Source organism: Onychomys torridus, chromosome 4, assembly GCF_903995425.1.
Source record: "Onychomys torridus chromosome 4, mOncTor1.1, whole genome shotgun sequence".
Classification (NCBI taxonomy): domain Eukaryota; kingdom Metazoa; phylum Chordata; class Mammalia; order Rodentia; family Cricetidae; genus Onychomys; species Onychomys torridus.
In genome coordinates this window covers 140507143-140534800 of record NC_050446.1, presented here as the reverse complement: position 1 = coordinate 140534800, position 27658 = coordinate 140507143, and the positions used below count along the sequence as shown (strand labels likewise).

The 27658-nt window shown below is 47.7% G+C and overlaps 2 protein-coding genes across 2 annotated transcripts; both read left to right on the top strand.

Moving 5' to 3' along the window:
- Positions 1 to 5359: 5359 nt before the first annotated feature.
- On the top strand, positions 5360 to 9227 carry LOC118581134 (BPI fold-containing family A member 1-like). Its single transcript, XM_036183087.1, has 7 exons — positions 5360 to 5546; positions 5716 to 5875; positions 6800 to 6907; positions 7205 to 7357; positions 8410 to 8488; positions 8781 to 8844; positions 9187 to 9227. Exons 1-7 carry the CDS (start codon positions 5360 to 5362, stop codon positions 9225 to 9227), a joined length of 792 nt encoding a protein of 263 aa, XP_036038980.1.
- Positions 9228 to 22972: 13745 nt separating this feature from the next.
- Positions 22973 to 27238, top strand: LOC118581181 (BPI fold-containing family A member 5-like). The gene is made up of 7 exons (XM_036183150.1): positions 22973 to 23207; positions 23622 to 23778; positions 25027 to 25134; positions 25425 to 25574; positions 26471 to 26549; positions 26828 to 26891; positions 27198 to 27238. The coding sequence occupies exons 1-7, from the start codon at positions 22973 to 22975 to the stop codon at positions 27236 to 27238; spliced, it is 834 nt and encodes a 277-aa protein (XP_036039043.1).
- Positions 27239 to 27658: the final 420 nt, after the last annotated feature.

The window sequence follows — 27658 nt, the reverse complement described above, 5'->3', positions numbered from 1 at the left end:
AAAAATTGCCATCATCTCATTAAATGCCTCATAGCGACTCTGTGAGGTATAAAACTGTCACCCAGTTTACACATGAGAATTCTGGAAGAGAAAGTTACTTGTCTAAAGTCAGACAGAGAGGAACTGGCCATGTCAGCCCTGTCAACCCCATCAGTCACATGAAGGCAGAAAGATTCCAAAGCTCACACTCTTAATTGTGATCTCTCTCTCTCTCTCTCTCTCTCTCTCTCTCTCTCTCTCTCTCTCTCTCTCTCACACACACACACACACACACACACACACACACACACACACACACACTGCCAAGTCTTCCCTTCTTCCCAACACCCCTCCAGCCTTCCCTCCCACCCAAGGGGAATATGATGAAATCCAGGTTCAGGTGAATTGACAACACAAACAAGGAAGTGTCCACAGCTCAGAGATGAGAGGAGGGCCAGAGAACCTCTTATCTCCATCTTTCAGTTCAAACTCCCTAATCCGAAATGCTTCACCGGGGATTTGCAACCCTAAACGCCATGTTCCCGAACATTCCACTTTATAGCTTTTGGCTTACAGGGTTCTTCCTGCTCTTGAGTCAAAGAGCAAACACAGGAGGGCTAGGCCAAAAGGCTGCTGTTTCCTTGGGGGACAGCTTGTCTGCATTCCTCCTGGCACCTCCTGGGGCTTCTCACGGTCTCCATCAAGATGTCCCCTTGGTGTTCTCTAATCCGGTCTTCGTTATAAGGTTCACAGAATCAGAGCTTTTCCAACTTGCTCCCAGGACAGCTTGTTGGACTATTGATCCCTCTGGTGCTCTTGGGGTCCACAGCAATGGGTAGATAAAGCAGAAATGTATCCCTCAATAGTCCGAACTTTTGTCCAGGTCCCACCTCTGGGTGCCTTAAACTTTCTTTGCCCTTTGGTGTCCAGACAGCCTTTGAATCAGCTCTGTAGCTGGCACTACACCACTTTCCCCAAACTTTAGCCTCTCACAGCCCTGGGACCTGTTTGTGCTTAATCATATGTTATAGGGGAGGTAACCTAGCTCAAAGAGAAGCCTTGAAAATGTTCTAGAGTTTTCCCTCACAGTTCCTATAGTTAGCAGTGGTGTAACTCATACTCTAAAGACCACTAAGAGAGTAGGCTTTAGGTTGAGTTATTACCACAATTTTTTTTAATTCAAAAAGTAATAAAACCGAAAGGAAAGAGAAGGAAAGGGTGAGGAGAGAAACATTTTTCCTAGCGTCATTCAGGTGGTGATGAGCCTGCCAGGTTGGAATTCTGCGCCCACTGACGTCGTGGTCCATATGAGGCCTCCAGAGAACATGGCCAGTTCTTCCTGAACTGAGGAGTCTGCAAACTTGAAAGGCACTGAAACGACAAGCCCTAATGAGAATAGCCTGTTGTCACTTCTCTCTCTAGCTGAGGTGACCTCAAGAAGGTCACAGCTTTATCTGAACCTCAGTTTCCTCCAAAAGATTGTGACAAGTGGTATAAGTCCCCAGTGCCTCCTAAGAGGGTTTTGCTGCTGTCTGTTCCTGATGCTGGTGAGGTCAGTCTCAAGGGGGGTTTGCCTGTGGCTAACACTGCCTGAGAAGACCTGTTAGACCCATTTTCTCATCAAACTCTCTCCTTCCTCCCTTCCTTCCTCCTTTCCTTCCTCCCTTCCTTCCTCCCTTCCTTCCTCCCTTCCTTCCTCCCTCCTTCCCCCACCCCCTCTGCCCTCTGGAGTTTCTAAGCCCATCTGAAATCCTTCTCAAGTTTACCTCCCTTGTAGTCCAGTCCCAGTTCTAGAGAATGAACCTGGAATAGACTGTAGTCTTTTAAGAAGGAAACTTGGCTCTGCTCTTTAAAAATCAAGCTTGTGTTGGCTGGGGCTGGATTTCAGTGGTCTTAGAATGTCTTCTATACCACCAGGCTATATTCTGTGAGACAGATTTTTCTTAAGCCTCTGCAGATTGTGTCTTCTGTTCTTGGTTAATATGAAAACCAAAACTGTGATCCACGCACACCACCAGTTCAGGCTCCAGAGTGCAATGAGTATATCTGGGAAGGGGATGAAGGGGCACCGCCAACATGTGACTTCTCTGAAGCATGTTGGGCCTCATCAGTGTCCCCTGAGGGTCTGGAACATTAACCGTGAGTCTTGCTGTTGTGCCTGCTCAAGAGCGTCCCTGCTGGGGCACCAAGGATGCAACCCATGGAACTCCTCAAGAAGCAATTCCAGCAGAAGCAGAGATGGGAGGTGTTAAGTTTCATAAGTCTAAGGTTTGGGCCCAGCTAGTGAGAGCAGATGGATGGGTACCAAGGGCAGTATGGATGGGGAATGTTTCCGACTGAAATGCCCTGGCTCCTACTATGATGGTCCCACAAAGCAATATTAGGTTAGAATTCATACAAGTCACACTGAGAGCAGGGTGTTTTTACTGAATGTCACCTTAGTGTGTTTGCCCAATCTGGGACTTTTTAAACTCAGGGCAGAGTGCTGAAAGCAAATGTAAGGATGTAAAACAAGAGTTCCCACCTTCAAGATTAGACAATCCCCTGTGTTGGAGTGGGGATAGGAGGAATCCAAGAGAAACTGAAAAGAACACGGTTCCAGGGTTTCAAAAGGCATCACACACTGCCTCTCTCCCTCCCAAGACAGAACCTGGTGTGGATGAACTCAGGAAACCCACACCACAGACATGCTGAGTGGGGAATGGAGGGTGCCTGTGCTCACACCCCTGCCCAAGGCCAAGACAAGGAGTGACCCAGGAAAGATGATGAGCCAGAGGGCTTAGGTGGGCACAGGCAGCTGAGCTAACAGCCCCCATAGTCTAGAGGGAATGGGCAGAGACAATGCTGTGTATCCAAGGAGGAGACAGTAAATGCTAAATCTGAGGAAGCCAGGTGGCACGTGATCTACCTGTTTTTCCAGTCAAGTTTCCTTCCTCTGAGCACTGTGGTACAGGTAAGGCCCCTGGAGCAGAAATGAGACCTCAGAGGGAGATGAAGACATTTCTGTAACTGAACAAAATGCCATCAGAAAGAGCAGATGGTGTGTAAACTGGAAGAATGTGTGGATGCCTATGCTACCCAACAAGATGTGTACCAGCTCCCCAAGCATGCTCTCCTCACAGCCCTGAGGTGTGTGATGCCATCTCCATCTTAGACAGGAGGAAAAAGCTTCCATAACTGGAGTGGCCCTCCCAAGTCAGCATATAGCTAAGACCCAACCTGCCCTGTTTTCTGCTATAACACATACCCAGCCTCCTAACTTTAAAGATTTCCATCAACTGAACACACAACCCCAGCTCTTTTCCAGGCCTTATCTGCTTCAATTTACCCAAAGGTTAATAGCAAGACCTACTCTCATACCAGGCTTAGGGGCATGCCTGTCATCCTAGCACTCAGGAGTCTGAGGCAGGAGGATAAGTTCAAGTCCAGCCTGGGCTTCATAGTGACTTCAAGGAAATCTCATATGATACCGCTTGGCCTGGTTGTTCTCACGATTCAAGACCTCCCTGTCTTGGTTTTTCCCTCTGTATAATAGTCCTCATAGTACTAAGAGAGTATTTCATTACTCTGAGGAAAGGATAGGAGTTAGGGGAGAGATCAGGCGGGTGTAGAATCCCTCAAGCATGGCAATCCAGAAAGATGTTTCCAGAACACAGAAGTGGAAAGTGTAATGCGGGAAATCAAAACAGAGAGTAAGTGTGAGGAATCAAGTTGGAGAGCAAGTGTGGGGAAGGCTCAAGCCCCAGTTTCTCACTGTAGAAACCCAAACCCCACTTTGCCAGGATTAATGGACCTGGCATGGGCTAGAGCCTGGGAAATGTTCATTCCTGGCATTGGTTCCTTGCTATTATTATCCAATGAGCTGACTTCGAACTCTACCACTTCCTCTCTGGACCATTTGTGCTAACTGGGCCCAAGTTTCCTCCTCTGTAAGGAAACAGCAGTGACCTTTCTGTCCCAAGATTTTATGAGGACCTATAGGCACATGACAGCCATGTACCAAGGGCTTGAAAAACAAAAGATCCACCTCATATATGCACACAAATGAAACTGAAGGGTAGCTCAAGATAGGGAGGGCAAATGTAGTTTGACTCCTAACACGGTAGGAACAAGAGTTTGCCAACTGTAGAAGGAAAGAATGGGGCAAGAGCCACAAGAGATGAGAACAAGATCAAGAATCCTGACTGCTCTTTCAACACTGAAAGTCTGGTCTTCCAGCCATGTGAGCAGGGGCCTTCAACTTCTGCCTCATGCATGAAACCATGAAGTCTTGAGTAAGCCTCCATCTCAGATTTTCTTGTTTAATTTGTGGACTGAACAGCTTAACTGACTCACCTGTTAAACTGATTGACAATTATTTACATTGGAGAGCCCTGAAAGACACTTGCACATTGCAGAAATTGGAGTTATCTTGAAGCCCATCAACCAATATCGGGTTTCCCAATTCCCATTCTATAAAAGAGGCTGATTCCTCAGTGGGAGAAGCAGTAGGAGACAAGCCCGGGACAACCACTGAGACCTTGAGACTCAGGTGAGACCTGCCCCTTCCTCTGCACCACAGACACTCCGGGTAGCAGGAGGCCAAGCGCCTCACTGTAGCCTGGTGCTCACAGATTGTACTGTCAATAACTGGGGACCTTACAAGAGAAACAGCGATGGTCTTGGCCAGGGGCAAGGACTGGCCATTCGCTCACCTTTCCTAGAGAGGGCAGCATTGATAGAGTCGTGAGCTCTCTACATGCCCTAAGTCAACACTCTAGGGAAGTTGAGGTTGCCATCACAGTTGAGAAGCTGTCTCTGGTCATGTGACCTTGGACATTCGGTGGCTCTTGATGGTATCCACAAACCATCATGGTCTGAACACAGGCCAACAAACCATCCCTTAGCAGGGATGATGATGGCCAAGCAGTTCAGATCTTCAGCCTCTACCATATTGGAGTCTCTCCATCCACACTGCAGAGCAGGGGTGAGGGCAAAGGGTCAGGCCACCACCACAGTCACGTCCCCCGGCCACAGAGTAAATCTGATGGTCACTTAACCACACAAGTTTCTGGGTCAGGCACACTTGACTTCAGCTCCTCCCACTGCTACAACTTGTGACCTTGGGGGAGACTGCCTTGAGTCACTGGGCCTCTGCTCCAACCGTGCAGTAGGGGTTATCACATCTGAGGATGCGGGGACAACAAAGTTGGTGAGTGAATGTATCAGCCTGTGGCCTGGGACAGACTACACTATGGCAGTGTTAACTATTGTTGCTAGTTATCACCCCTGGGGTTCAGGGGAGGAAAGAAACTCATGCCCGAGACAGGGCAGACAATGCAGAGAATCCTCTGATATCCATACCACAGTGACTTGCCATTCTTTCTGCAGATACCAAGAGATGTTTCTAGTTGGGAGCCTAGTTGTCCTCTGTGGGCTGCTGGCCCAGAGCTCAACCCAGCTGGCAGGCCTGCCCTTGCCCTTGGGACAAGGCCTGCCCTTGCCACTGAACCAAGGCCTGCCTTTGGCCGTGACCCCAGTTCTGCCTTCAAATCCCACAGGCCATCTTGCTGGAAGCTTCACAGATGGTGAGTCCATGACAGTCTCTTTGAGGGTACGTGTGCATGTATGTCTGTGTTTATACATGCTCTAGTGTATACAACCTCCCAGTACCAGAAAGGGAAACATGAGTGAGAAAGCAGTTGTGAGGACTTGAGGTCAGCCGACGTGACCCCTGAGGCCCTTTTCTCATTGCAGCTCTCAGTGGTGGCCTGCTATCTGGGGGACTGCTGGGCATTTTGGAAAATATTCCACTCCTGGATATTCTAAAGTCTGGAGAAGGGAACTCTAATGGCCTGGTCGGGGGCCTGCTTGGAAAACTGACTTCATCAATCCCTCTCCTGAACAGTATTCTTGAGTAAGTTGCCCCAAAGAGGGATGTGGAGCTTCCCGTGAGCCACCCGAGAACTTCCTAGGCACAAAGCCACAATGGGGAACTTGTCACCAGGGACCAAATACTCGAGCCCTGGTCCTTAGTCAGACTGGACTATTACCAGGATTCCCAGCTCCCCAGGCCTTTGCTTCCTGACCTGCAGACGGTCAGATGGACTTCAGTTTGATTGCCATAAGAACTGTCTGTGCTGGATGACCGAGGTCAGACACCTGGTCTCCTGGGCTTGGTTTCTCCATCTGTGAGATGGGGATTGTACATCAGAGAAAGACTGTGGAGGAGAAGAGGGAAGGGTAAATACCTGGCACCATGGATGGCTCAGGGAAGGCTCCCTCCCACCATTTTCCATTCTTCCCAACCTCTGCTCATTAAGCCCTGTGATAGGCACTAAGGGCTGATATGCTACTGTAGATCATGACAGAACAAGTGATTTCTGCCCTAAGTCCTGTGCATGGTTTATTCTAGTTCCCCATGTATCTTCTGTGACAGTCCATCCATCCATCCATCCATCCATCCATCCATCCATCCATCCATCCATCTTTCCTTCCTTTCATCTACTTGCTCTTCTAACCACCCTTCTACATATCCAATTACCCATCTCTTCTCAACCCACAGAACCATCATCTTGCTTTAAAAGGTTCTGCACTGTCATGCACAGTCTCTTTTATCAAATACCTCCTAGACCTGAGATGGACAGAGGACCTTGTGTGTTAGGATTCCATTCAGGCAGAATTTAAGGAAGATGGATGTGACTGGAAGACTGTCTTCCTGTCTTCCTCATCTTGAGTGGCCAGCTCCCCCTCTGAGATGGGTAAATTTGTGTGAAAGTGGTTTCCAGGCTTCAGACTTGAGGCACTGATTTTCATCCCTCTAATATTTGCCCCAAAACAGCATAAAAATCACTGACGCCCAACTGCTGGAACTTGGCCTTGTGCAGAGCCCTGACGGCCATCGCCTCTATGTTACCATCCCTCTGGGCTTGAGACTCAAAGTGAATACGTGAGTAGGTCTCAAGGGGGTGAATAAGGGGATGGCTCACAAAGGGAGAGCTTGATGGCTCTGAGAAGCTGCAAATGCCTGGGTCTCCAACCTTAGCACATTTGCCTTTTTGTGGAGCAAACTTAGCCATGTAGTTTGACCTCTCTGAGCCTCGCTTTCTCCTACTTGGGAAGTGAAAACTATTATGAAAATGATAGGGTGAGGTGAGCCTGGTTTTTCTCTCAAGAAGAAACCCTCCCCCTTGAAATGCAGGGAAGGGTCAGGTACCAGTGGGGTTGTTTCCTCCTTTTCTGGCAGGCCCCTGGTTGGAATTGGAATTTTGGAACTGGCTGTGAAGCTGAACATCACCGCAGAAGTCTTAGCCGTGAAAGATAATCAGGGGAGGATCCACCTGGTCCTTGGAGACTGCACCCACTCCCCTGGCAGCCTGCAAATCACCTTGCTCAATGGGTGAGGCTAACTAGCTAGCTTCTCCCACCCAGAGACAGCAGTGTGGAGTTACGGAACAATGGGTAGACAGATGAGTGACAGTATAGAAAGGAGGATGTGTGTGAGGAGGGGGTGGGTAGCTAGACTGATGGATGTGTGTTTGGTGAGGGAAGGGAAAATATACAGACATGGACAGATGGATAAGTAAATGAATACATGAATGCTCACTTCTCTCTTGTTAGACAGAATGGCCAATGCTTTAATGCTATGAAAAAGCAACAGTGTATATATTGCGATATTAGTACTTTTTGTCTGTTTTACCTGCTTCATGGACCCTCACAGAGAATCTATCTAAAATTATCTTATCTAGTTATTACAAAGAGACAAATTTTAATACTGTGAGTTACTCAAAAAGTAAGTTAGGTGGTGTTAGAGAACATTATTTTGTTTATTGTATCATCATATTTATAATAGGATGACCAATTTTACAATGGACTAGGCAATAAATAGTTTGAATTTGAGCCCCACCTGTCACAGGGGATATGAACTTCACTAGTATTTCTCCAGTTTTGTCTCATCTTATTCATTTGTAATATGAAACTACATTGAGGTTATTGACAGAATCCTGCTAAGAGGTAAATAGATGTAGCACTTATTTGTTCCAGTTGCCTGTCACATGGGAAGGCCCAGTCATTCATAGTGTCTAGTACCTGTCCACACTGTGGCTCACATTTGCTAAATATGTATATTGGGGTTTGTGTGTATCATTTCACTAAGTCCCCATGACAACTACCTACTAAGCTCTATTCATACATTCATGGATTCCACAGTCTTGTTTTGTACCTACTATGTCCTTGAAATGTGTGTTTATTCTACACTCCTCTGTGTGTGCATTCCTGGACTAGGTGTAAGAGTCTTCATCTAGGATCCTTGCTATTACATCTGCCATGGACATGAGTGTGCAAGGCCTGGTCTTAGTTACTGGATGCTGAGACGGAGTGTGTGTAGTGGCTGCTGACCTGCTCCAGACCAACCCCAAGCCTCTGAGCCACATGCATGCTTTTCTGTTCCAGACTCAGTCCCCTTCAAAGCGTTTTAGACAGCCTCACAGGGATCCTGACTAAAGTCCTTCCTGACCTGGTGCAGGAAAAGGTAAGGGACCAAAAAGACAATCCCCTGTCCCATGGGTCTTCATGTTTCTTGGGCTGAAAGAGAGCCCTGGAGTGAACTTGAGCTACTCTGTATGAGAAATATCTATCCTCAGTCCAGCTGTCCTATGTCCTGCTGTCTGTGTTACCTCTTTCCACCCCTCCAAACACATTGGTTGGCTTCTTCTGGGCTGTAGAAAGTTTCCCTGAATATATTCCACCTTGGGCATGCTGCTTCTCCAAGAGTCTCCTTGCAGGAGGTCCTGTGTCTAACTCCCCTCTCTGGCCTGGGTCAGGTATGTCCTCTGGTCAATGGGATTCTCAGCCGTTTGGATGTCACCCTGGTGCATGACATTGCTGGTAAGTACTGTTTCCAAGTCTTCTCCCACTCCAAGGAAGCATCAGTTCCCCCACCCAGGAGTTTTGTCCTGGCACATCAGGGGACAGCCAGACCTCACTGACCTCATCCCTCCCTCTTTGGGGGTATCTTTGTCCCCATGAATCCAGATGAGTTTGAGGTAAAGCCTGCCTCACCCTCTCAGCCTGACCTGAGAATGGCTGGGCTGTCTGGAGAAGGAGGCTCATGCTTCCCCACATGCCTGAGTGTGGTGGCAAGCATGGCTGGTGACCAGAGCTCTTGCAGGACTCCTTCCCCACCAGATTGTGACTCTAACCTGGCTTTTGTGTTGTTTTGTTGTCCAGAATTACTGATCCATGGACTACAATTTGTCATCAAGATCTAGGCCTCCCAGGAAGGGAGGATCTGCCTTTAGTTGAGCTGGTGCGTAACTCTTCCACATTCTTCAGTATTTGAGGCTTGGCCATTGTCCTTCTAGAAGGGAGCAGGAATCCAGGGACAACGTCATCAGTGTTAGTCAGCTTTCCATCACTCTAATGAGAGACCTAAGATAACCAACTTATAAAGAGAAAAGGGTTTCTTTTGGCTCACAGTCCATGATGAATTGTTCCATTGCTTTGAGGCCATGATAAGGCAGCATGTTATAGTAGAATAAGCCATTCATTCATTCAGTAGCCAAAAGACAGCAAGAGGTACAATTCCAGTTCCCTCTGAGGGCATGGCCAGTCACCTAAAGACCTCCCACTGCCCAGAAACTCCACTCCCACTGGTTCCACTGTCTCCCAGGATCACCACTGTGGGGACCACACCTTTAACATCTGGGCCCTTCAGAGAACATCTAAGATTCAAGTTATAGCACTATCCAAAGAGAGACAAGTGTCCACATGAACACACACAGGAATACACACAAAGGTCCACAGAAAAGCTGGCAGAGGTGGAGAGACACAGGTGCCACATCAACACAACTGCAAAAGAAACATGCATCATCATGGATACACACACACACATACACACACACACACACACACACACACACACACACACACACACACACACACCACACACATGCCAGCCAGATACATATGTGATACAAATGCATACAGTCTCACACCACTATGCTTACACATACATACAAACATATACAGACTCACTACAGTCAAGTCCACACAGGTACAAAGAGCCAGGCTCCTTATGGCTGAGATCTTATCCTTGGGTCTCAGAATGCCTCCATCCCTCAGAGGGCCAGTTTGATGATGAACAATACAAGCGAGAGACACTGACTTCACGCCTCCCTCCTGACTGAATTCTCCCAACAGAGAAGAATTGCTGCTGCTCAGTCTGCTGCCTCTTGCCCAGCTTCCCATGTCTCACAGAAGAGGGCCTATGTCCTGGGAAATGATATGCTTACCTTCTCCCCAAGGAACTTGGTCTCCTTTCCCATTAGGAATGATTAATCCCATGATCATCACTAAATAAAATCGCTCTTCATCTGCAATAATGTCTTGTGTTGTTCACCATTACCTGAAACTTTAGAAGAAGCTAGACAAAGCACTACCTGGGCAGTCAGGGCCGTGCCCTAGAGTCTCACATCCTGTGTCTGAGTGGTCTTGAAGAGCTGAGGGCTTGGGTTCAGGTGAATGGAGATTAGGATGGCTACCCTGCTGTTCTTAGGTGGTGTGGATGAGCACTCAGGCATCGATGCTCACACACGGGTTACCACACAAGAAGTGAAGAGGCCGATAGTAGACAGGTTCCAGAGCTGAACATGAGAGGAGGGTGTGTGGGGACACATGTGGTTCTGGTCCACATCTCGGGCTAGGTGTTGGAGGTAACCAGGAACTGATCATGGCAGGAAGAGAGGGCCTGAATGGGGCCACTCTGTGTGAAGATGCTGGAGAGACCTGTAAGAAGACACCTGGAAAGCTAAAGGACATTGTCCTGCTGGCCTCTCTTCTGTTCTTCCGGCAGCAGTAGGACAGAAATGACAAAGGAAAGAGTAGAAGCGAGAACACCGTGGTCCGAGGGTTCACTGCTTGTGAAAAGCAGTGAAGAGACTAACAGGAGCTGTCGTTGTTTTTAAGGGGAAACTTGATTTTGAGGAAGTGAGAAAGGAAGACGGGGAAAGTTGAGATTGTATAGAATTCTGGGTCATCAGAAAATCAAAAGCCCACAGTCTTGGTTAAAAAGAAAAAGAAAAAAAAAAGGCAGCCAGTGGACACCAGAGCCAGGGAGGGGTTAGAGCAACTCCAAGGCCTTTTTCCCAGAGTGATGGCAACATGTGGCCTGCTCACTGGGTCCCTGCACATTTTTAAGTTGGCCTTCATTTGACCTGATGCAGAGTTCACAGACTAGGAATGTAGCACAGATCGTTCATCTGTATTTGCTGAGAAACAATCAGGGGTCTTGCTTAGCCAGCTGCCTGAGGTGGTGTTCACATTGAAGACAAACACAACGCACTGGTGAGTGTGTGTTGGGGTGGGGCAGGAGGTGAGGTTCAAAACAGCCCAAGGAGGACCTAGGCTCTCACCTCTGGCTAACCTGAAAATTCTGTGAGCCAAGTGGTATAGACTAAGGTGTGTTGAATAAGATGATGAGAGGCCATTGCTCTCAGTTTAGTTCCAGCACCAGGCCCCAGCAGGTCAATCTGAACCAGAATTGACTCACTCATTCAGCGCATATTAAAGCTAAGAACCGCCTTGGTCCCATGTACCCCATGGGCCTTTAGTTCTGCAGAACTGTCAGTATGTCAGCACATATTTGAATCTTAGACCATATCTGGTTGTTCAGTCCCTCCTGATGAGCTGACTATTTGATCATGGAGCCTCCCAGACCCTAGAGATTATGGCTGGGCCATTCTTGTATGTATCAATTCCATTTGGAAATAGAGTTCTGTTTGATCTCTTCATTTGTATTAGTGGGGCTTCATTCAAGTGAAGGCAGTTCAAGTCATGCACCATGATAAGGTGTATGGTCTTGTCTTCTCTAGCACCCAGTAGTAAGCAAAGAGCTGCCATTTGAAGATGTATGTCCGGAAATCATTTCAGGCAACATATGCATCCAACAACCTAGAAGCTGTGCACCCCAGGAATAGTTCCTGTTGCCATAAAAGCCAATCCGCATAGGCAAAAGATTTGGACACCGGCAGTGTCACTGGGCCAGCAGCTCCAGAAGCCTTAAAGGCCATGTATGGGCTAGGGCTTGTTAAATGTCTTCCAAGGCATTTAAAACAAGTGGCTTTGCAAGCCACCTTGATTAAGGGGACCAAAGTAAAAGCATCTAGGTAGAGTACATGCAGTCCTTAGATCTCAAAAACCCTTGTCATATTATGAGGCTTGGTGGCAAGTACCATTTCCTGCTGAGCCATCTCTTCAGCCCAAACCCATATGATGGATACTACCAAAGGCAAAAAAATCATTTGACCATTTGGGGGATATGCTCTTGGCTCCCTGTCCATGTGACCCCTGGGAAATGCACCTGCTATTCAAGACTCTGGAGTTTAGTTTAGTTAAGGACTGAGGTCAGTATCAGTTCTGGTTTCTCAGGGTGCTCTACTCTCAGAAGGTCATCGATATACTGGGTAACTAGAACTTTCCTGTTCCTGGGCCTGTTGATGCTCAAACCCCACCCACGTGTGGCATGCTACAGAGGTGCAAGTCTTCCTTCAGAAGCAGATTGTGGGCAGTGATAGGTGGGCATATAAGCGGTCTACATCCCTATCTCAGAAGGAGACGGCGAAAACAGCACTAACCAAGCCAATAACAGCATGCCAATCTCCAGTGGGGGCGCCACTGTCTCAGTGACAGTGATGGCACCTGCTATCCCAGGGTCAAAGGCATCTGGTTTGTTGTAGCTCACTGCCAGCCTTCATGCCTGGAAGCCTTGTGAACTAAAGTGGCCTCTCCATAGTGACAAGGTTGTTTGTGACATTCTGCCTCAGTAATTACTGGATGAACAAAGAAAGCATCTCATTTCCCTCCAGCTACACAGCATAGCTTTTGCTGACTAACCCACTGGGGATTGGCTGGCAGGCAGTGGTTCACGCATCTGCCTCCTATGGCTCAAATCCTTAACTATGAGCAGGCATATTCCCTTGGGTGCTGATGGCATTCTATTCCACAAGTAGCCAATGTGTCAATGCTGTGATGCACTAAGCAATAAGAACCATAGTCACTAACACTCAAAAATGCAAAAAAAAAGCCCCGCCCATATGCACATAAGCACCACAGGCAGAAAAACACCCTGGGTCAGCAAATCAGCCTCAAATTACCTGATGTCATCTGTTTCCATTGTCTCCAAAGGAGACCAGAAAATCTTGTCATGGAAGCACCAATATGCAAAAGCCACAGGAAAGTCTGCATCCTCCTCTGGCTCCTTTTTTATCTTAACAGGGTAACAAGGCCACCAGTCATTTGGCCCCATCCCTGAGATCACCATTCAGCCTCAAACATTTATATCTGCGATGGTCCTTTATCAAACAAGTGCCAATCTGGCTGTGGTGTGAGGCTTCTCCGGCCTTTTTTCCATACTGCTCTTTCACTGTCAAATCTGTCCCTTAGAATGACCTGATTTTAAGCCTCATTCTCATTAAGACTGTAAGTTTCATCAATGCATGAAAACAGGTCTTACTAGGGGGCCTCAAGCAACCCAGACCAGGGAGGGTTCCTTGCACAGGCCCCTCCACGTGCTCCAGGCATCATCTGGGATGTGATGAGACTTCATTCACCACATTGTCCCTGTAAAGCCAAAGGATGGCCAGCTCCTAGTCAGCCCATCACCCCCTACCCCACTGCTAACCCCATCTTGGAGTAATTTGACAATGTTGTGGCCCGTTTCCTTGGTAACCCTGCTTACTGTGCCAGACTGCTGAGCAGAACAGCACATACTGGTCACCAACCCCCAGAGCAGAATTTAAACGCTTGTCCCCATGGCTTGCTGTTGATGACGTCTTCAAGGAAAGCACAGGAGAGTTGGGTGCTGGCTAGGACAATGCTGATAGTTTCCAGTCACTGTCTGACTAGACAAATGTCTGAACAAATCCATAAGTGACATTTATTTTGACTCACAGTTTCAGCAGGAAGGACCGGGTTGTGTGGAGCAGCTCACCACCTAATGATCATGCTTTACTTACACAGGGCAGAGGAGGAGAGAGGCCACACCAGCAGCTGATGACAGCAACTAGCCAGGAACACCCCTGCTGGGCCACAAAGACTTCTATCCCCCCCCCCCCGGAAGTCTGCAAATCTGAAAGCTGGGGCCCCTCTGCCGCCATTAATGCATACGCTGATGCACAGTGAAGAAGGACAGTCTAAAGCAGAGGGATCCCCAGGCAAGGCACGGGTGTTGTGGCCTCTTATCTCATGGTAACTGAGTCCAGACAGAAAGATGGGGATGTTGTGGGCCGCTGGAAGGAAAAGCTACTCCTCACTCTGGGGTTTGGTTAAAAACTCTCAGCTGCTGAGAGTAACTCCAGTTAAGATAACATTTTCTCTGTGGGTTGCTATAACATAGAGACAAACTGCCTTTTCTATAGAAATATATTTTCAGGGGACAATGCTAGAATATTAATAAACCATGATTAAGGCCTGGGTGTAAAACCTCAGGTAGAGCCTCCCTCCTCCCCCAGATACTTTCTGAGAATCACACATACACACACACACACACACACACACACACACACACACACACAAATACTATGAACTTTTGTATACATAAAGATACGAGATACACTAACTTCTCCAATCCCTATGATCTAAGGAGTTATAAGTTATTTATAATCTTGTTTGCTGCACCTCAGGAAACACTCTGTTACGTCATTTAAATTCCTTGGCAGCCCTTTAAATACAAAACTTTCAAAAACTGCCAAAATTGTATGTATGACAGTTATAAATTTAGAAGATGAAGGCTGGCTCCACTTTGAGAGGCCCACACTACGCCCTGGGTATGCCTCCCCTTCTCACACGCATGTGTGTACATCTATGCTAAGCATCTCCTTTTCAACAAACTCCAGCTCCTCTCTATTCAAGCTTGTGGAGGCCCACAAAGGTTTCCTAGCTAGATCTGAGCTGGCTTTACCCAGCAGAGCTGCATTAGAGGATTGCTTGACCATGTGCATGGTTACCAGGTGATTGGAAAGCACTTGGCTATGCTGGGGGGAGGACTTTTGCTCCACCCCTTGGCATTCCTTTTAAAAAGCCCTTTAGAAGAGACAGAAGGGGCCAATGGATAAAGATCCAGGCCCTCCCGAGGCTACCCTGTGTTTCCATCTGTCTCTCTCCCCTCTGTCCTTCTATCTAAATATCTTATCCCGCACTCCTCAAGAGTACCCTGGGTAAAATGTGGGAGCCGGTCACCCAGCTGGTCTCCCACACAAGCTCCTACTGGAATCCTTTTCTCTGGCGAAACCAAGGATCCAGTTTCACCTGAGTGCAGAGGCTGCAGAGGGAAAGGAACTCTTTAGGCTGCTGCAGGCAACAAATATCATGGAGCAGAATCTCCACCACTATGGATGAAAGTATGGAAGTGTCCCAGGCCCAGGGCTCATTCTTAACCTGGCCAAGCCAAGGGTCAAAACACTGTATGCAAAGGACTTCCTCTCTCGGCACAACCAGGAAGCCACACACCACAAAGAAGAGAAGCTTAAGAATTAGTTCAATATTAGACAGATGCCTGAAACAACCAGTTACAACAACAAAAAGAAAAGTCTGCAAGGGAGGAACGATCCAATTTGCAAAGTGGTTGTATTATACTTATAGGTATGAGGCACAGAGGCCTGAAGCAGGGGCTGCAGAGATGGCTCAGTGGTTAAGAGCCCTTACTGCTCTTCTCAAGGACCTGGGTTTGGTTCCCAGCACCCACATGGTGGCTCACAACCATCTGTAACTCCAGTTCCAGGGAATCTGGTGCCCTCTTCTGGACTCCATGAGCATTTCATGCCATGCACATGGTGCACATACATGCATGCAGACGAAACATTCACCGGTGGAAAATATCATATTAATTGTTCTATTTATAAAAAGTATGAGACACACAAAAGAACAAGAAAATATAGCTCCTACATTTGAGAAGTACCCAAGGACTCTCAGATGTTGAACTTACTACACAAAGACTTAAAATTTTTCTATTTTAAATATGTTCAATAAACATACATCCAAGAAACTTTTAATCATTGTTGTATTGCTGTGATTAAATATCATGACTAAGGCAACTTACAAAAGGAAGCTTTTAATTGGGGGCTGGCTCACAGTTTCAGAGGGTGAGTCCTTGATCCTCATGACAAGAAGTATAGCAGCAAGCAGGCATGGCCCTGGAGCAGTAGCTGAGAGTCTACAACAGATTCAGAACTTTCAGGTGTCACAGAGACTGGGCCTGGCATGGGCATTTGAAACCTCAAAGTCCCACCCCCCAGTGACACACCTCCTCCAACAAGCCACACCTCCTAATCCTTCCCAAACAGGTCCACTAACTGGGGCCCAATCATTTAATTATATGAGCCTGTGGAGGCCTTTCTCATTCAAACCCAACAGAAACCATGTGAAAAAACTACAGAAAAATATCAGAACAATGTCTTTCAAATAGAGAGTGTCAATGCTATGACAGAGATCAATGAGAAAAAACTTCCAAACCTCTGGAGCTGAGAAGCACGGTGAGCTAAGGGAGACGAACAGACTGAAATTGTGGGTTCTAAGAGGCAAGACTCTCAGCCAAGAACTCAGTATCCAGAGGCCCTGTGCTCTAAGAGGGAAAAGGGGGCTTGTGGTGAAGCTCAGCAGTGGGGTGTGTCAGGTAGATGAGGCCTTGTCCTAACCCCAGCACCTCAGAATAAAAACTGTAGGAGGACTTTCGTTTTTGATTAGGTCTCTCAGTGTGATCCCAAACTCACAGAGATCCACCTGCCTCTGCCTCTCAAGTGTTGGGACGGAAGGTGTGCGCCTCCACGTCTGGCAAACTTAAATCACTTCTGCCTAAACATTTTGTGGCAGTTTCCTCTCAACTCATCGCTTTGGCCAGCCGCAGCGCCCTGTCTGGGGTGAGTGGATGGATGTCGGTGTATTCCCAGAAAAAAACAGAAAGGATCAAAACAACCCAAGACCGGACACTAAGAAGCATGCCCTCCAGGGGGTCCTTCACGCTGGAAGAGAAGGAAGGCAGCAAAGTGGAAGGAATGGAGAAAAATAAAGAACACCTTACAGATGAGTACAAGGCAAGGATAAGATGACAAGGTTGGGAGTGGCTCAGGAGGTAAAGTGCTTGCCTTTCAAGCCTGCCTTGCCTTGCACAGACTGAAGCTTGTCCTCTGGAATACACACACACACACACACACACACACACACACACACACACACATGCACACACATACATGCACACACATTCACACATACACACACACATACATGCACACACATAAGCACACATACATATATACAGATAAACACACAAATATACACACACATATACACACATGCACACACACACACACACACACACACACATCCCTTGGCATGGTCGCACATACTTGTAGCCCCAGCATCGAAGAGGCAGAGACGAATCTCTGAGATTCACTGGCTCTCAAGCCTAACCTTCTTGGCAAATTTTACATCAGTAAGAGACTCTCTCTCAAACAACAATGTGGACAGCCTCTGAGGGACAGTGGCTGCCACACACATGAACATTCACGTAAACATATATGCCCTTGTACATACATGAACATACATTCACAAACACACACAGAGGACAGTGTAAATGTATTTTTGCCTGTAACTCTTTTACCCTTCGAAAAGTAGAGAGACCATTTAAAGGAACAATGATGTAAATGCAGGTAATAAAGGGACCTAGGTCTGCCCTCTGTCTCCTCATCAGGCATCAATGTGCAGTTAGCTCTGCAACCACAAGACGGAGCTGATGTACACACTAGTCCTCCTCCAGGACTGTGAAGGAACTCCTCCAGCTGGGCTCGCAAGGATTTCATCTCATCTTCTCAGATATGGAGCCTTAAAAGCCCAAAGTCACACAGCTTGTAAGCCGTGGGTCTATCAGACGCCAGCAGTCAAGGTCCACCACTCAGGTAATTTGCTGCTGGTGGGAAACTCATGGGCTCCTGGCAAGTCTAGTACTATAAAAACAGGTAACAATAACAAAAAGACAACTTGGTCTCTAGCACAAGCTGGCCTCAAAACTCCCTTTGTAAGCAAGGATGACCTTAGCTTTCTGATCCTCCTGCCTCCACCTCCAGACACCTGGATTACAGGAATGTACCACTTCTATTTTATACAGCGCTACAGGTTAAGCCCAGGCTTGCCCTCTAACGACTAAGCTCTGTACATGGCCAGCCTACTTTCTGGAAGAAACTTAATTTGAATGTGATTAATGTCCAACTGGGTACTAATGGTATATGCACTTACCACTTTCCATATATTAATTATTAGGCCCTGAGTAAAGTTATAGACTTATCAATAAAAATGTGGGAGAGGAGAGTGTAGCTCAATAGCAAAGTGTGTGCTGAGCAGGTCCAAGGCCATGGGTTCCAGCCTCTGGAACTGAGAAATTCCTGCCCTCTGGCTCTGGGCTCAATGGTTTACTAGGTGTGAATTAAGCAGGGGCTGGGGCAGCATGGTTTGGAAGATGGTAAGGTGGTGATGGTTCATCAGTGGTGGCTTGTCATACCTCTTCAATGAAGAGGACCATAAGAGTCTCCACAGCACTAGCATGGGCTCCAGTGGCCACTGTCAGAAGATCCAAAGAAAGATCAGTGTCAAGATACTGGTTTGGAAAGAACTTGATTGACTATGGCTCCATGGTGGAATCTGAAAAATGCAGTTGTTTCTGAGGTGAATTTGCTCCATAAGCTGAAGCATCCAACATCACCCATTACTATGATGGCATTCTCAACGGAAACAACACAGTCCTTGCATTAGTTACTTTTCTGTTGCTGTGCTAAAATGCCATGACCAAAAGCAACTTACAGGCAGAGTCTGTTTTGGCTTATGGTTGCAGAGGGAAATCCATGATGGTGGGGAGGCATGGCAGCAGACAGCTTGAGCAGGAAACTGGTTGGTCACATTTCTATCAACATATGGGGACCCCAAAGAATGAACTGCAAGTGAGATGAAGCTACAGGACGTCAAAGCCCACTTCCCGTGATGAAATTCCAGCCGGGCTCCCACTGTGCCACCAACCAAGGCCAAGCGTTACGATCCATGGGCCTGTGATGAGTACTCTCATTAAAACTGCTACAGCCCTGCACAGTGTAATAGAACACTGTGAAGGTATTGACCTGACTAGTCTAATTATAAAGGGAACAAAGACAGATAATACCTAGATGAGGAGGAGTGTGTTCATGGTGTGATGACTCAGTTCACACTGGCCTCAAGAGAAGGTCACCAAGGAAGCTGCTCACACCGTGCCACACCAGGATCTGAAACCAGTCAACATCAAAGCAAAACATCAAGCTTGGAGATTCTGGGTTAGCTAGAATATTCAAGCTCGGTATGAGTTTTGAACATCTGTTGGCACGTCTTATTAAATGTCTCCCGAACAAATGTGTCTTATGTTGTTATTATGAGAAATCAAATATCTGGCCCCTGGGTTGTTTGGTACATATGTTATGTGCATTAATGCGTCCAATTAAGAGCTTTTAACCTGAAAGAACTAGATGGGAAAACCTGAGGAGACAGATACAGGTGAATCCCATGCTGTGGTTCTGACAAAGTGAGTGGAATTACTATGGTGAGTGACATTACTATGGTGAGTGGCATTACTATGGTGAGTGACATTACTATGGGATGTTGAACAGAGAGGGTTACCATGGACTGTCTGCTGAAGAAACTCTTGAGTAGGCATCCATCTTGGTACCCACCAGCCCTTTGTCTCTGACTCCAGTCCCCGGAAGAGAAGTTCCCAGTAACCCTGATCTCAGTGACCACCCCCCTATCCAGAAATGTACAACTATGACTATCTACTTATTATGATATGGCTAACTGCTGTTTTGTTTCTGTAACTTGCTTACGCAGATACCCAATGATTGTTTTGAGTTGCCTTAACCCCTTAACTTGGCAGGTATTGAAAGTCTTCGTGTGGTTTTCTCCTTTAGAAGCCTTCCCCACACCCCTGCTCCACGGCAATCTCAAATTTATCTAAGAGATTGTTCATCCTGCTAGGAGCTAATCAATGAATCTTTTCATTATAATTGAACTGAGTCTATGGTCTTTTCCAGGGGTCACAAACTCCGTAACAGGTGACTCTTAGTATCCCTGTAGTATTTCAGGTTTCTAGCACTGGGCAGAGGAAACTGAAACTGAGGAAACAGCCCGCAAAGCCAACGTGAACAGTACATTCAAGAGAGACCTCAGCGGTAAAAAACAATGACATCATGGAATTTTCAGGCAAATGGATGGAACTAGAAGAAACCATCCTGAGTAAGGTAACCCAAACCCAGAAAGACAAACACAGTATGTACTCACTCAGAAGTGGATAGTAGATATAAAGCAAAGGACAACTAGACTATGATCCACATCCTTAAAGAAACTAGGTAACAAGGAGGACGCTAAGAGGGAAGCATGGATTTTCTTGGGAAAGGGAAATAGATGAGATCTTCTAGGTAAACAGAGGGAGAGAAGGTGGATGGGAACATGAGGGATCAGGATGGTCGAGTTGGGGAGGGACGGGAGAGCAAGGAAAGAAATATCTTGATAGAGTTGTTATGGGGTTAGGCAGAAACCTAGTGCTAGGGAAATTTCTGGGAATCTGCAAGACTCCTAGCAATAGTGGAGAGGGTCCCTGAACTAGCCTTCTCCTGTAATCAGATTGGTGACTACCCTAATTATCATCATAGACCCTTCATCCAGTAACTCATGGAAGCAGATGCAGAGATCCACAGCCAAGCACTGGGCCAACCTCAGGAGTCCAATTGAAGAGAGGGAGGAAGAATTATATGAGCAAGGGGGTGGTCAAGATCATGATGGGGAAACCTATAGAGACAGCTGACCGGAGCTTGTGGAGCCTGCATGGGACCGCACTTCTGCATGTGGGTGACAGTTGTGTAGCTTGGTGTGTTTGTGGGGTGCCTAGCAGTGGGACCAGGATCTGTCCTGATGCATGAGCTGGCTTTTTGGAACCTATTCCCTATAGTGGGATGCCTTGCTCAGGCTTGAGGTGTGGGCATGGGGGAGCTTGGTCCTGCCTCAACTCGATATGCCATGCTTTGTCGACTCCCATGGGAGACCTTACCCATTCTGAATGGAGACAGAGGAGGAATGGATGGGGGAGGGGAGAGAAGACAGGGAGGTGGGGGAGGGGATGGGAGGAGAGGAGGGAGAAGTAACTGTGGTTGGTATGTAAAATAAGTTAAAATGTAATTAAAAATTCAGAAACAGAAAAAAAGAAGGGGAAGCATGATGCAGGAAAGCAAAGGGCAAGCGAATTAGCGGAGGCTGTCCTCATCTCTCAGCACACTGGTCAGGAGAAAGACCGAGCGTCTCTCTGCCCTGCACCCCACACCACAGTCCCCTTTCTCACTGTAAACACTTGTCTATCCCACCCCTGGGGCTCTGAGGACCTGGCACATGCTCAATGCTGCCATTGTTTGAATGCTGTAATGACCTGGTGAGTTGACTTCTAACTCTGCCCTGTCCTAACCACACCTCAGTTTTCTCCTCTGGAAACAAGCAGCATCCCCACCAGGAACCTTGTGAGGACCTATAGGCACCTAACCATCATGCACCAGGGACTTAGAAAACACCATGTACATGTGCGTGCGCACACACCTACACACACACACACACACACACACACACACACACATGCACACACGCACGCACGCACAGAATTAAGGGATAGTTCAGAGCTGAGAAGGCCACATGTATTGCGTGAGCAAAAAATCACCAAACAGAGAAAAAGAACAAGACCAGGGAAGGATATGATCTGAGAGCTAAGGATGATGTTCCTAACAGGGCCGCTCCTCTCCATTCCAAACCTGATCTTCCTGCCACTCACGAGCATGGATCTCCAACGTCAGCCTCATGCATGAGACCATGAAGTCTTTAATAACCTGCTGTCTTAAGTCGTCTTGTTTAACTTGTGGACCAAACAGCTGACTCACCTGATTGGGTGATTGGTAATTATTTACTTGGCAGAACCCTGAAAGATGCCACCAGATTGCAGAATTTGGAATTATCCAGAAGCACATCATCTAATCTCATGTTTCCTGAGTCCTGCTCTATAAAAGAGGCTGTCAGCTGCTCAGCAGAAGTTGGAGGAGAGGATCCCAGGACAGCCTCCAAGACCTTGAAGCTCAGGTGAGACCTGCCCCTTCCTCTGCACCACAGACACTCCGGGTAGCAGGAGGCCAAGCCCCTCACTGTAGCCTGGTGCTCACAGATTGTACTGTCAATAACTGGGGACCTTACAAGAGAAACAGCGATGGTCTTGGCCAGGGGCAAGGACTGGCCATTCACTCACCTTTCCTAGAGAGGGCAGCATTGATAGAGTCGTGAGCTCTCTACATGCCCTAAGTCAACACTCTAGGGAAATTGAGGTTGCCATCACAGTTGAGAAGCTGTCTCTGGTCATGTGACCTTGGACATTCGATGGCTCTTGATGGTATCCACAAACCATCATGGTCTGAACATAGGCCAACAAATCATCCCTTAGCAGGGATGATGATGGCCAAGCAGTTCAGATCTTCAGCCTCTACCATATTGGAGTCTCTCCATCCTCACTGCAGAGCAGGGGTGAGGGCAAAGGGTCAGGCCACCACCATAGTCACGTCCCAGAGTAAATCTGATGGTCACTTAACCACACAAGTTTCTGGGTCAGGCACACTTGACTTCAGCTCCTCCCACTGCTACAACTTATGACCTTGGGGGAGACTGCCTTGAATCACTGGGCCTCTGCTCCAACCGTGCAGTAGGGGTTGTCACATCTGAGGATGCAGGGACAACGAAGTTGGTGACTGAATGTATCAGCCTGTGGCCTGGGACAGACTACACTATGGCAGTGTTAGCTATTGTTGCTAGTTATCACCCCTGGGGTTCAGGGGAGAAAAGAAACTCATGCCTGAGACAGGGCAGACAATGCAGAGAATCCTCTGATATCCATACCACAGTGACTTGCCATTCTTTCTGCAGATACCAAGAGATGTTTCTAGTTGGGAGCCTCGTTGTCCTCTGTGGGCTGCTGGCCCAGAGCTCGGCCCAGCTGGCAGGCCTGCCTTTGCCACTGAACCAGGGTCTGCCCTTGCCACTGAACCAGGGCCTGCCCACATCTGTGGGTCACTGCCGGCCCTTGCACCTGGGCCAGAGCCTGCCCTATGGGGCAACCCCAGTCATATCCACATATCCTACAGACTATCTTGCTAAAAACTTCAGAGATGGTAAGTGAGTCTGTGACAGTCTCTTTCAGGTGTGTGTGTGTGTGTGTGTGTGTGTGTGTGTGTGTGTGTGTGTGTATGCTCTGATCTATACAACTTCCCAATAATAGGAAGGGAATCATCAGTGAGAAGAGCTAAGACTCTAGAACATTGGTTCTCAACCTCCCTAATGCTTCAACCCTTTAATACAGTTCCTTATGTTATGGTGACCCCAACCATAACATTATTTTTGTTGCAACTTCATAGCTGTAATTTTGCTACTGTTATGAATTGTAATATAAATATCTATGTTTTCTGATGGTCTTAGCAGACCCCTGTGAAAGGGTCATTTAACCCCCATATGGGTTGCAACCCACAGATTGAGAACTGCTGCTCTAGAGTTAGCAGATGTGAACCCTGAGATTCTCCACTCTGCAGCTTTCAGCCAAGGCCTGCTGTCTGGGGGGATTCTGGGCTTTCTGGAACACATGCCTCTCCTGAGCTACGTGAGACCTGCAGGAAGCAATGCTGGTGGGCTGGTCGGGGTGCTTGGAAAAGTGATTTCATCAATCCCAATCCTGAACAACATCCTCGAGTGAGTAGCCCCAAAGAGGGATTCAGTTCCCACTAACAGCTGAAGACCTGCCAGCCCCAGGCAGCAGCCCTACAGAGGCGGGGGGGGCTGAGCATGGAACCAAGACTAGGTCCCCAGGCCTCTCTCCACTCTACCAGGAACAGTGGCCCTTGGACCTGGAGTTGCCCTCGGTCCTAAGGCACATCCTGGGCTCCAGCACCAGCTATTATCCCCATGACAACCCTTCCATGTCAGCTCCATAATCCTCAGTTCCCAAATGGAAAAACTGAGGCACAGAGATGTGCCTGTGCTCATATAGCTAGGGTGGTGCAGAGTCAGGAATCTAACTCAGGGAAGCCCCAAGCTGGGACTTTTTCCACCCACTGCAGACACTGTGCTCATCCCATCTGGGGAATGTCAGCTGTCACTAACCTGTCCTCAACCCTATCACCTAAGTGATGTGACTGAGACCTGATGTGGAGCTTCCCGTGAGCCACCCGAGAACTTCCTAGGCACAAAGCCACAATGGGGAGCTTGTCACCAGGGACCAGATACTCGAGCCCTGGTCCTTAGTTATATTGGACTATTACCAGGATTCCCAGCTCCCCAGGCCTTTGCTTCCTGACCTGTAGACGGTCAGATGGACTTCAGTTTGATTGCCATAAGAACTGTCTGTGCTGGATGACCAAGGTCAGACACCTGGTCTCCTGGGCTTGGTTTCTCCATCTGTGAGATGGGGATTGTACATCAGAGAAAGACTGTGGAGGAGAAGAGGGAAGGGTAAATACCTGGCACCATGGATGGCTCAGGGAAGGCTCCCTCCCACCCTTTCTGAATTCTTCCCAACTTCCTGCCTCTTAGAGATCAGGGCAGGCTGTGTCATCTCTATTGACAATGTACCCATCCATGCATCCATCCGTTCTTCCTGCCTTCATCCAACCACTCCCTCCTCCATCCACCCTCCCCATACCCAATGACTCATCTTCCCGCCAAGTTAAAAGTCAGCCTCTTTTTTTGAAGGGCTCCAAACTAGCATACTCAATCCCTTTCCTCAAATGTCTCCTAGACTTGAGGTAAACAGAGGGTATGTTGGGATCTGATCCAGAAGAAAGTTTGAAATGATAGAGGCATGGCTCAGAACCCCAGGTGGTTCTGATTCCAAGACTGTCCTCATGCCAGGAGGCCAGCTCTTCCTCTGGGATGAGTAAATTTAGTTAAAGGTCGTTCTCTGGTTTGAGGCTTAACATGCTCGTGTTCCTCCCTGACCAGCATAAGAGTCACTAATCCCCAGCTGCTGGAACTTGGTCTCGTGCAGAGCTATGACTTCCACCGCCTCTACGTCACCATCCCTCTGGGTTTTGAACTCAAAGTGAACACGTGAGTAGGTCCCAAGGCTGGTGGTAGCCAGGAGGATGGCCTGATGGCCATGGAAAGCTGCAAAGGCCCGAGCCTTGAACCTTACCTATTTGGTGTGTTGAACAAACTCAGATCATGTGGGAAACACACGATCTCTCTGAACCTTGTTTTCTACTGGGCACAGAGATCAATACCACTGTAACAAAATGGAGTGAGGTGAGGCTGGCACTCCTTCCTGCCAAGAAGAAACCCTCCACCTTGGAATGGGAGAAGCCAGATGCCATTAGAGCTGTTTGTGCCTTCTCTGTCAGACTCGTGGTTGGAAGTCTGTTGGAGCTGGCTGTGAAGCTGGATGTCACTGCAGAAGTCTATGCTGTGAGAGACATTTATGGGAGGAGCCGTCTGGTCATTGGTGACTGTATTCACTCTCCTGGCAGCTTACGTATCTCGCTGCTTAACAAGTAAGGACAAAGGGCTGGCTTCTCCTGCCCGGCGGCAGCAGGATAAAATGATGATCAAGAGGGCAGGATGAAAGATGTGTTGGGGGAGGAAGCATGGATGGGTGTGTGGAGGATAGATTGATGGGTGGATGGATGGATGGATGGATGGATGGATGAATGGATGGTAAGATGTTTGGTGGGTAGGGAGACATGTATAGGCAGGTATATGAACAGATGAATAAATGGATGAATAAATGTGCACTTAGCCCTTCTTGAACCAAGATGACCAATTCTATGCTGGATAGACAATATAGAATATGGTTTAAGACTACCTTTTATAATCTGATGAGGAGAACCAGAGAGCCTCTGACATGAGCCTGGCCAGGGTTCCTCCCCATTTGGCCTGGCTTTGCTTATCTATAACAAAAAACAAAAACAAAAACAAAAACAAAAAAAAACACCCTATATTGAGGTTATTGACAGAATCTTCCTAAGAGGTAAATAGATGTAGCACTTATTTGTTCCAGCTGCCTGTCACATGGGAAGGCCCAGTCATTCATAGTGTATAGGACCTATACATTTGCTAAATACGCATATTGTGGGCTTTGTGTGTATCATTTCACTAAGTCTCCATGACAACTACAAGCTAAGTGCTTTTCATGCATCCATGGATCCCACAGTCTTGTTGTGTACCTACTATGTCCTTGAAATTTGTGTTTATTCTACATTCCTCTGTGTGTGCACAGCTGGGCTGGGTGTAACTCTCTTCATCTAGGATCCTTATTACATCTGCCTGGACATGAGTGTGCAAGGCCTGGTCTCAGGTACTGGGTGCCAAGATTGAGTGTGCATACTGGCTACTGAACTTCTCCAGACCAACCCCAAGCCTCTGGGTCACACCTATGTCTCTCTTCCAGACTCAGTCCCCTTCAAAGCCTGATAGACAGCCTCACAGACATCTTGACTAAAGTCATTCCTGGCCTGGTGCAGGGTGTGGTAAGAGATCAAAGGGACAGTCCCCTGCTCTAGGGGTCTTAGAGCTTCTTGGGCTGAGCTAAATTGAACTGCTCTGTATGAGAAATAGCTATCCATCAGTCCAGCTGTCTTGTGTCCATCTGTATGTGTTACCTCTTTCCACCCCTCCAAACACATTGGTTGGCTTCTTCTGGGCTGTAGAAGTATCCCTGAACATACCCCACCTTGGGCATGCTGCTTCTCTGAGGGTCTCCTTGCAGGAGGCCCTGTGGCTAACTTCCCTCTCTGGCCTGGGTCAGGTATGTCCTCTGGTCAATGGGATTCTTGGCCTCTTGGATGTCACTCTGATGCATGACGTTGCTGGTAAGTACTGTTTCCAGTTTTGTCCCTACACACCATGGGGCAGCCAGGTCTCATTAGCCACACCCTCCCTGGTTGGAGGTGTCTTTGTTCCCATGAATGATCCAGATGTGTTTGAGATAAAGTCTGCTTCCTCCTCAGCCTGACCTGAGAACAGCTAGGCTGGCTGGAGGGGAACACCTAGAGCTCCCTGACATGTCTGGGTATGGTTGGTTGAGCATGGCTGGTGCTCCAGGGCCTCAGGAGACACTCAGGTTCTTTTCGGCCTCCTTTCCCTCTGGATCATAACTTTAGTCATTTTTTTTCTAGACTTGCTGCTGCATGGAGTACAATTTGTCATTAAGGCCTAAGTCTTCCAAGAAAGGCCCTGTCTCTGCTGAGATAGTAAGTGCTGTTCCCATCTCCCAGCATTTGTGGACTAGCTGTCATCCTCTAGGACAGGAAAGCAAGGCTCTTGAGACAACAGCACCCACAGCAGCACCACTCTGGGCACTAAGACCTTAACACATGGGCTTTGGGGAAAGATGGTAGACCCAAGCTATAGCAATACCCCAGGAAAGAGCCAAACATAGACAGAGACACAGAGATGCATGAAATCAATAGAATGACTGACAGATGTGGAGACGAACCAGAACCACAGCAATACAGCTTCAAAGAGAAACATATGTGATCATGGGTACATACTCAAGCACATAGACATGACAGTCAAATGCTCATCTACATGGGCACATATATGCAACTCACTAGCCAAGCCCTCAGGAGTACACAGA

Bases quoted from the DNA above. Each gene is read 5' to 3' on its own strand.
- LOC118581134 (XM_036183087.1), top strand. From the start codon at position 5,360: ATGTTTCTAGTTGGGAGCCTAGTTGTCCTCTGTGGGCTGCTGGCCCAG. The intron at 5,876-6,799 runs GTAAGTTGCCCC...GCCCCAAAACAG, and splicing joins CTCCTGAACAGTATTCTTGA to CATAAAAATCACTGACGCCC. The intron at 6,908-7,204 runs GTGAGTAGGTCT...CTTTTCTGGCAG, and splicing joins TTGAGACTCAAAGTGAATAC to GCCCCTGGTTGGAATTGGAA.
- LOC118581181 (XM_036183150.1), top strand. From the start codon at position 22,973: ATGTTTCTAGTTGGGAGCCTCGTTGTCCTCTGTGGGCTGCTGGCCCAG. The intron at 23,779-25,026 runs GTGAGTAGCCCC...CTCCCTGACCAG, and splicing joins ATCCTGAACAACATCCTCGA to CATAAGAGTCACTAATCCCC. The intron at 26,550-26,827 runs GTAAGAGATCAA...GGCCTGGGTCAG, and splicing joins CTGGCCTGGTGCAGGGTGTG to GTATGTCCTCTGGTCAATGG.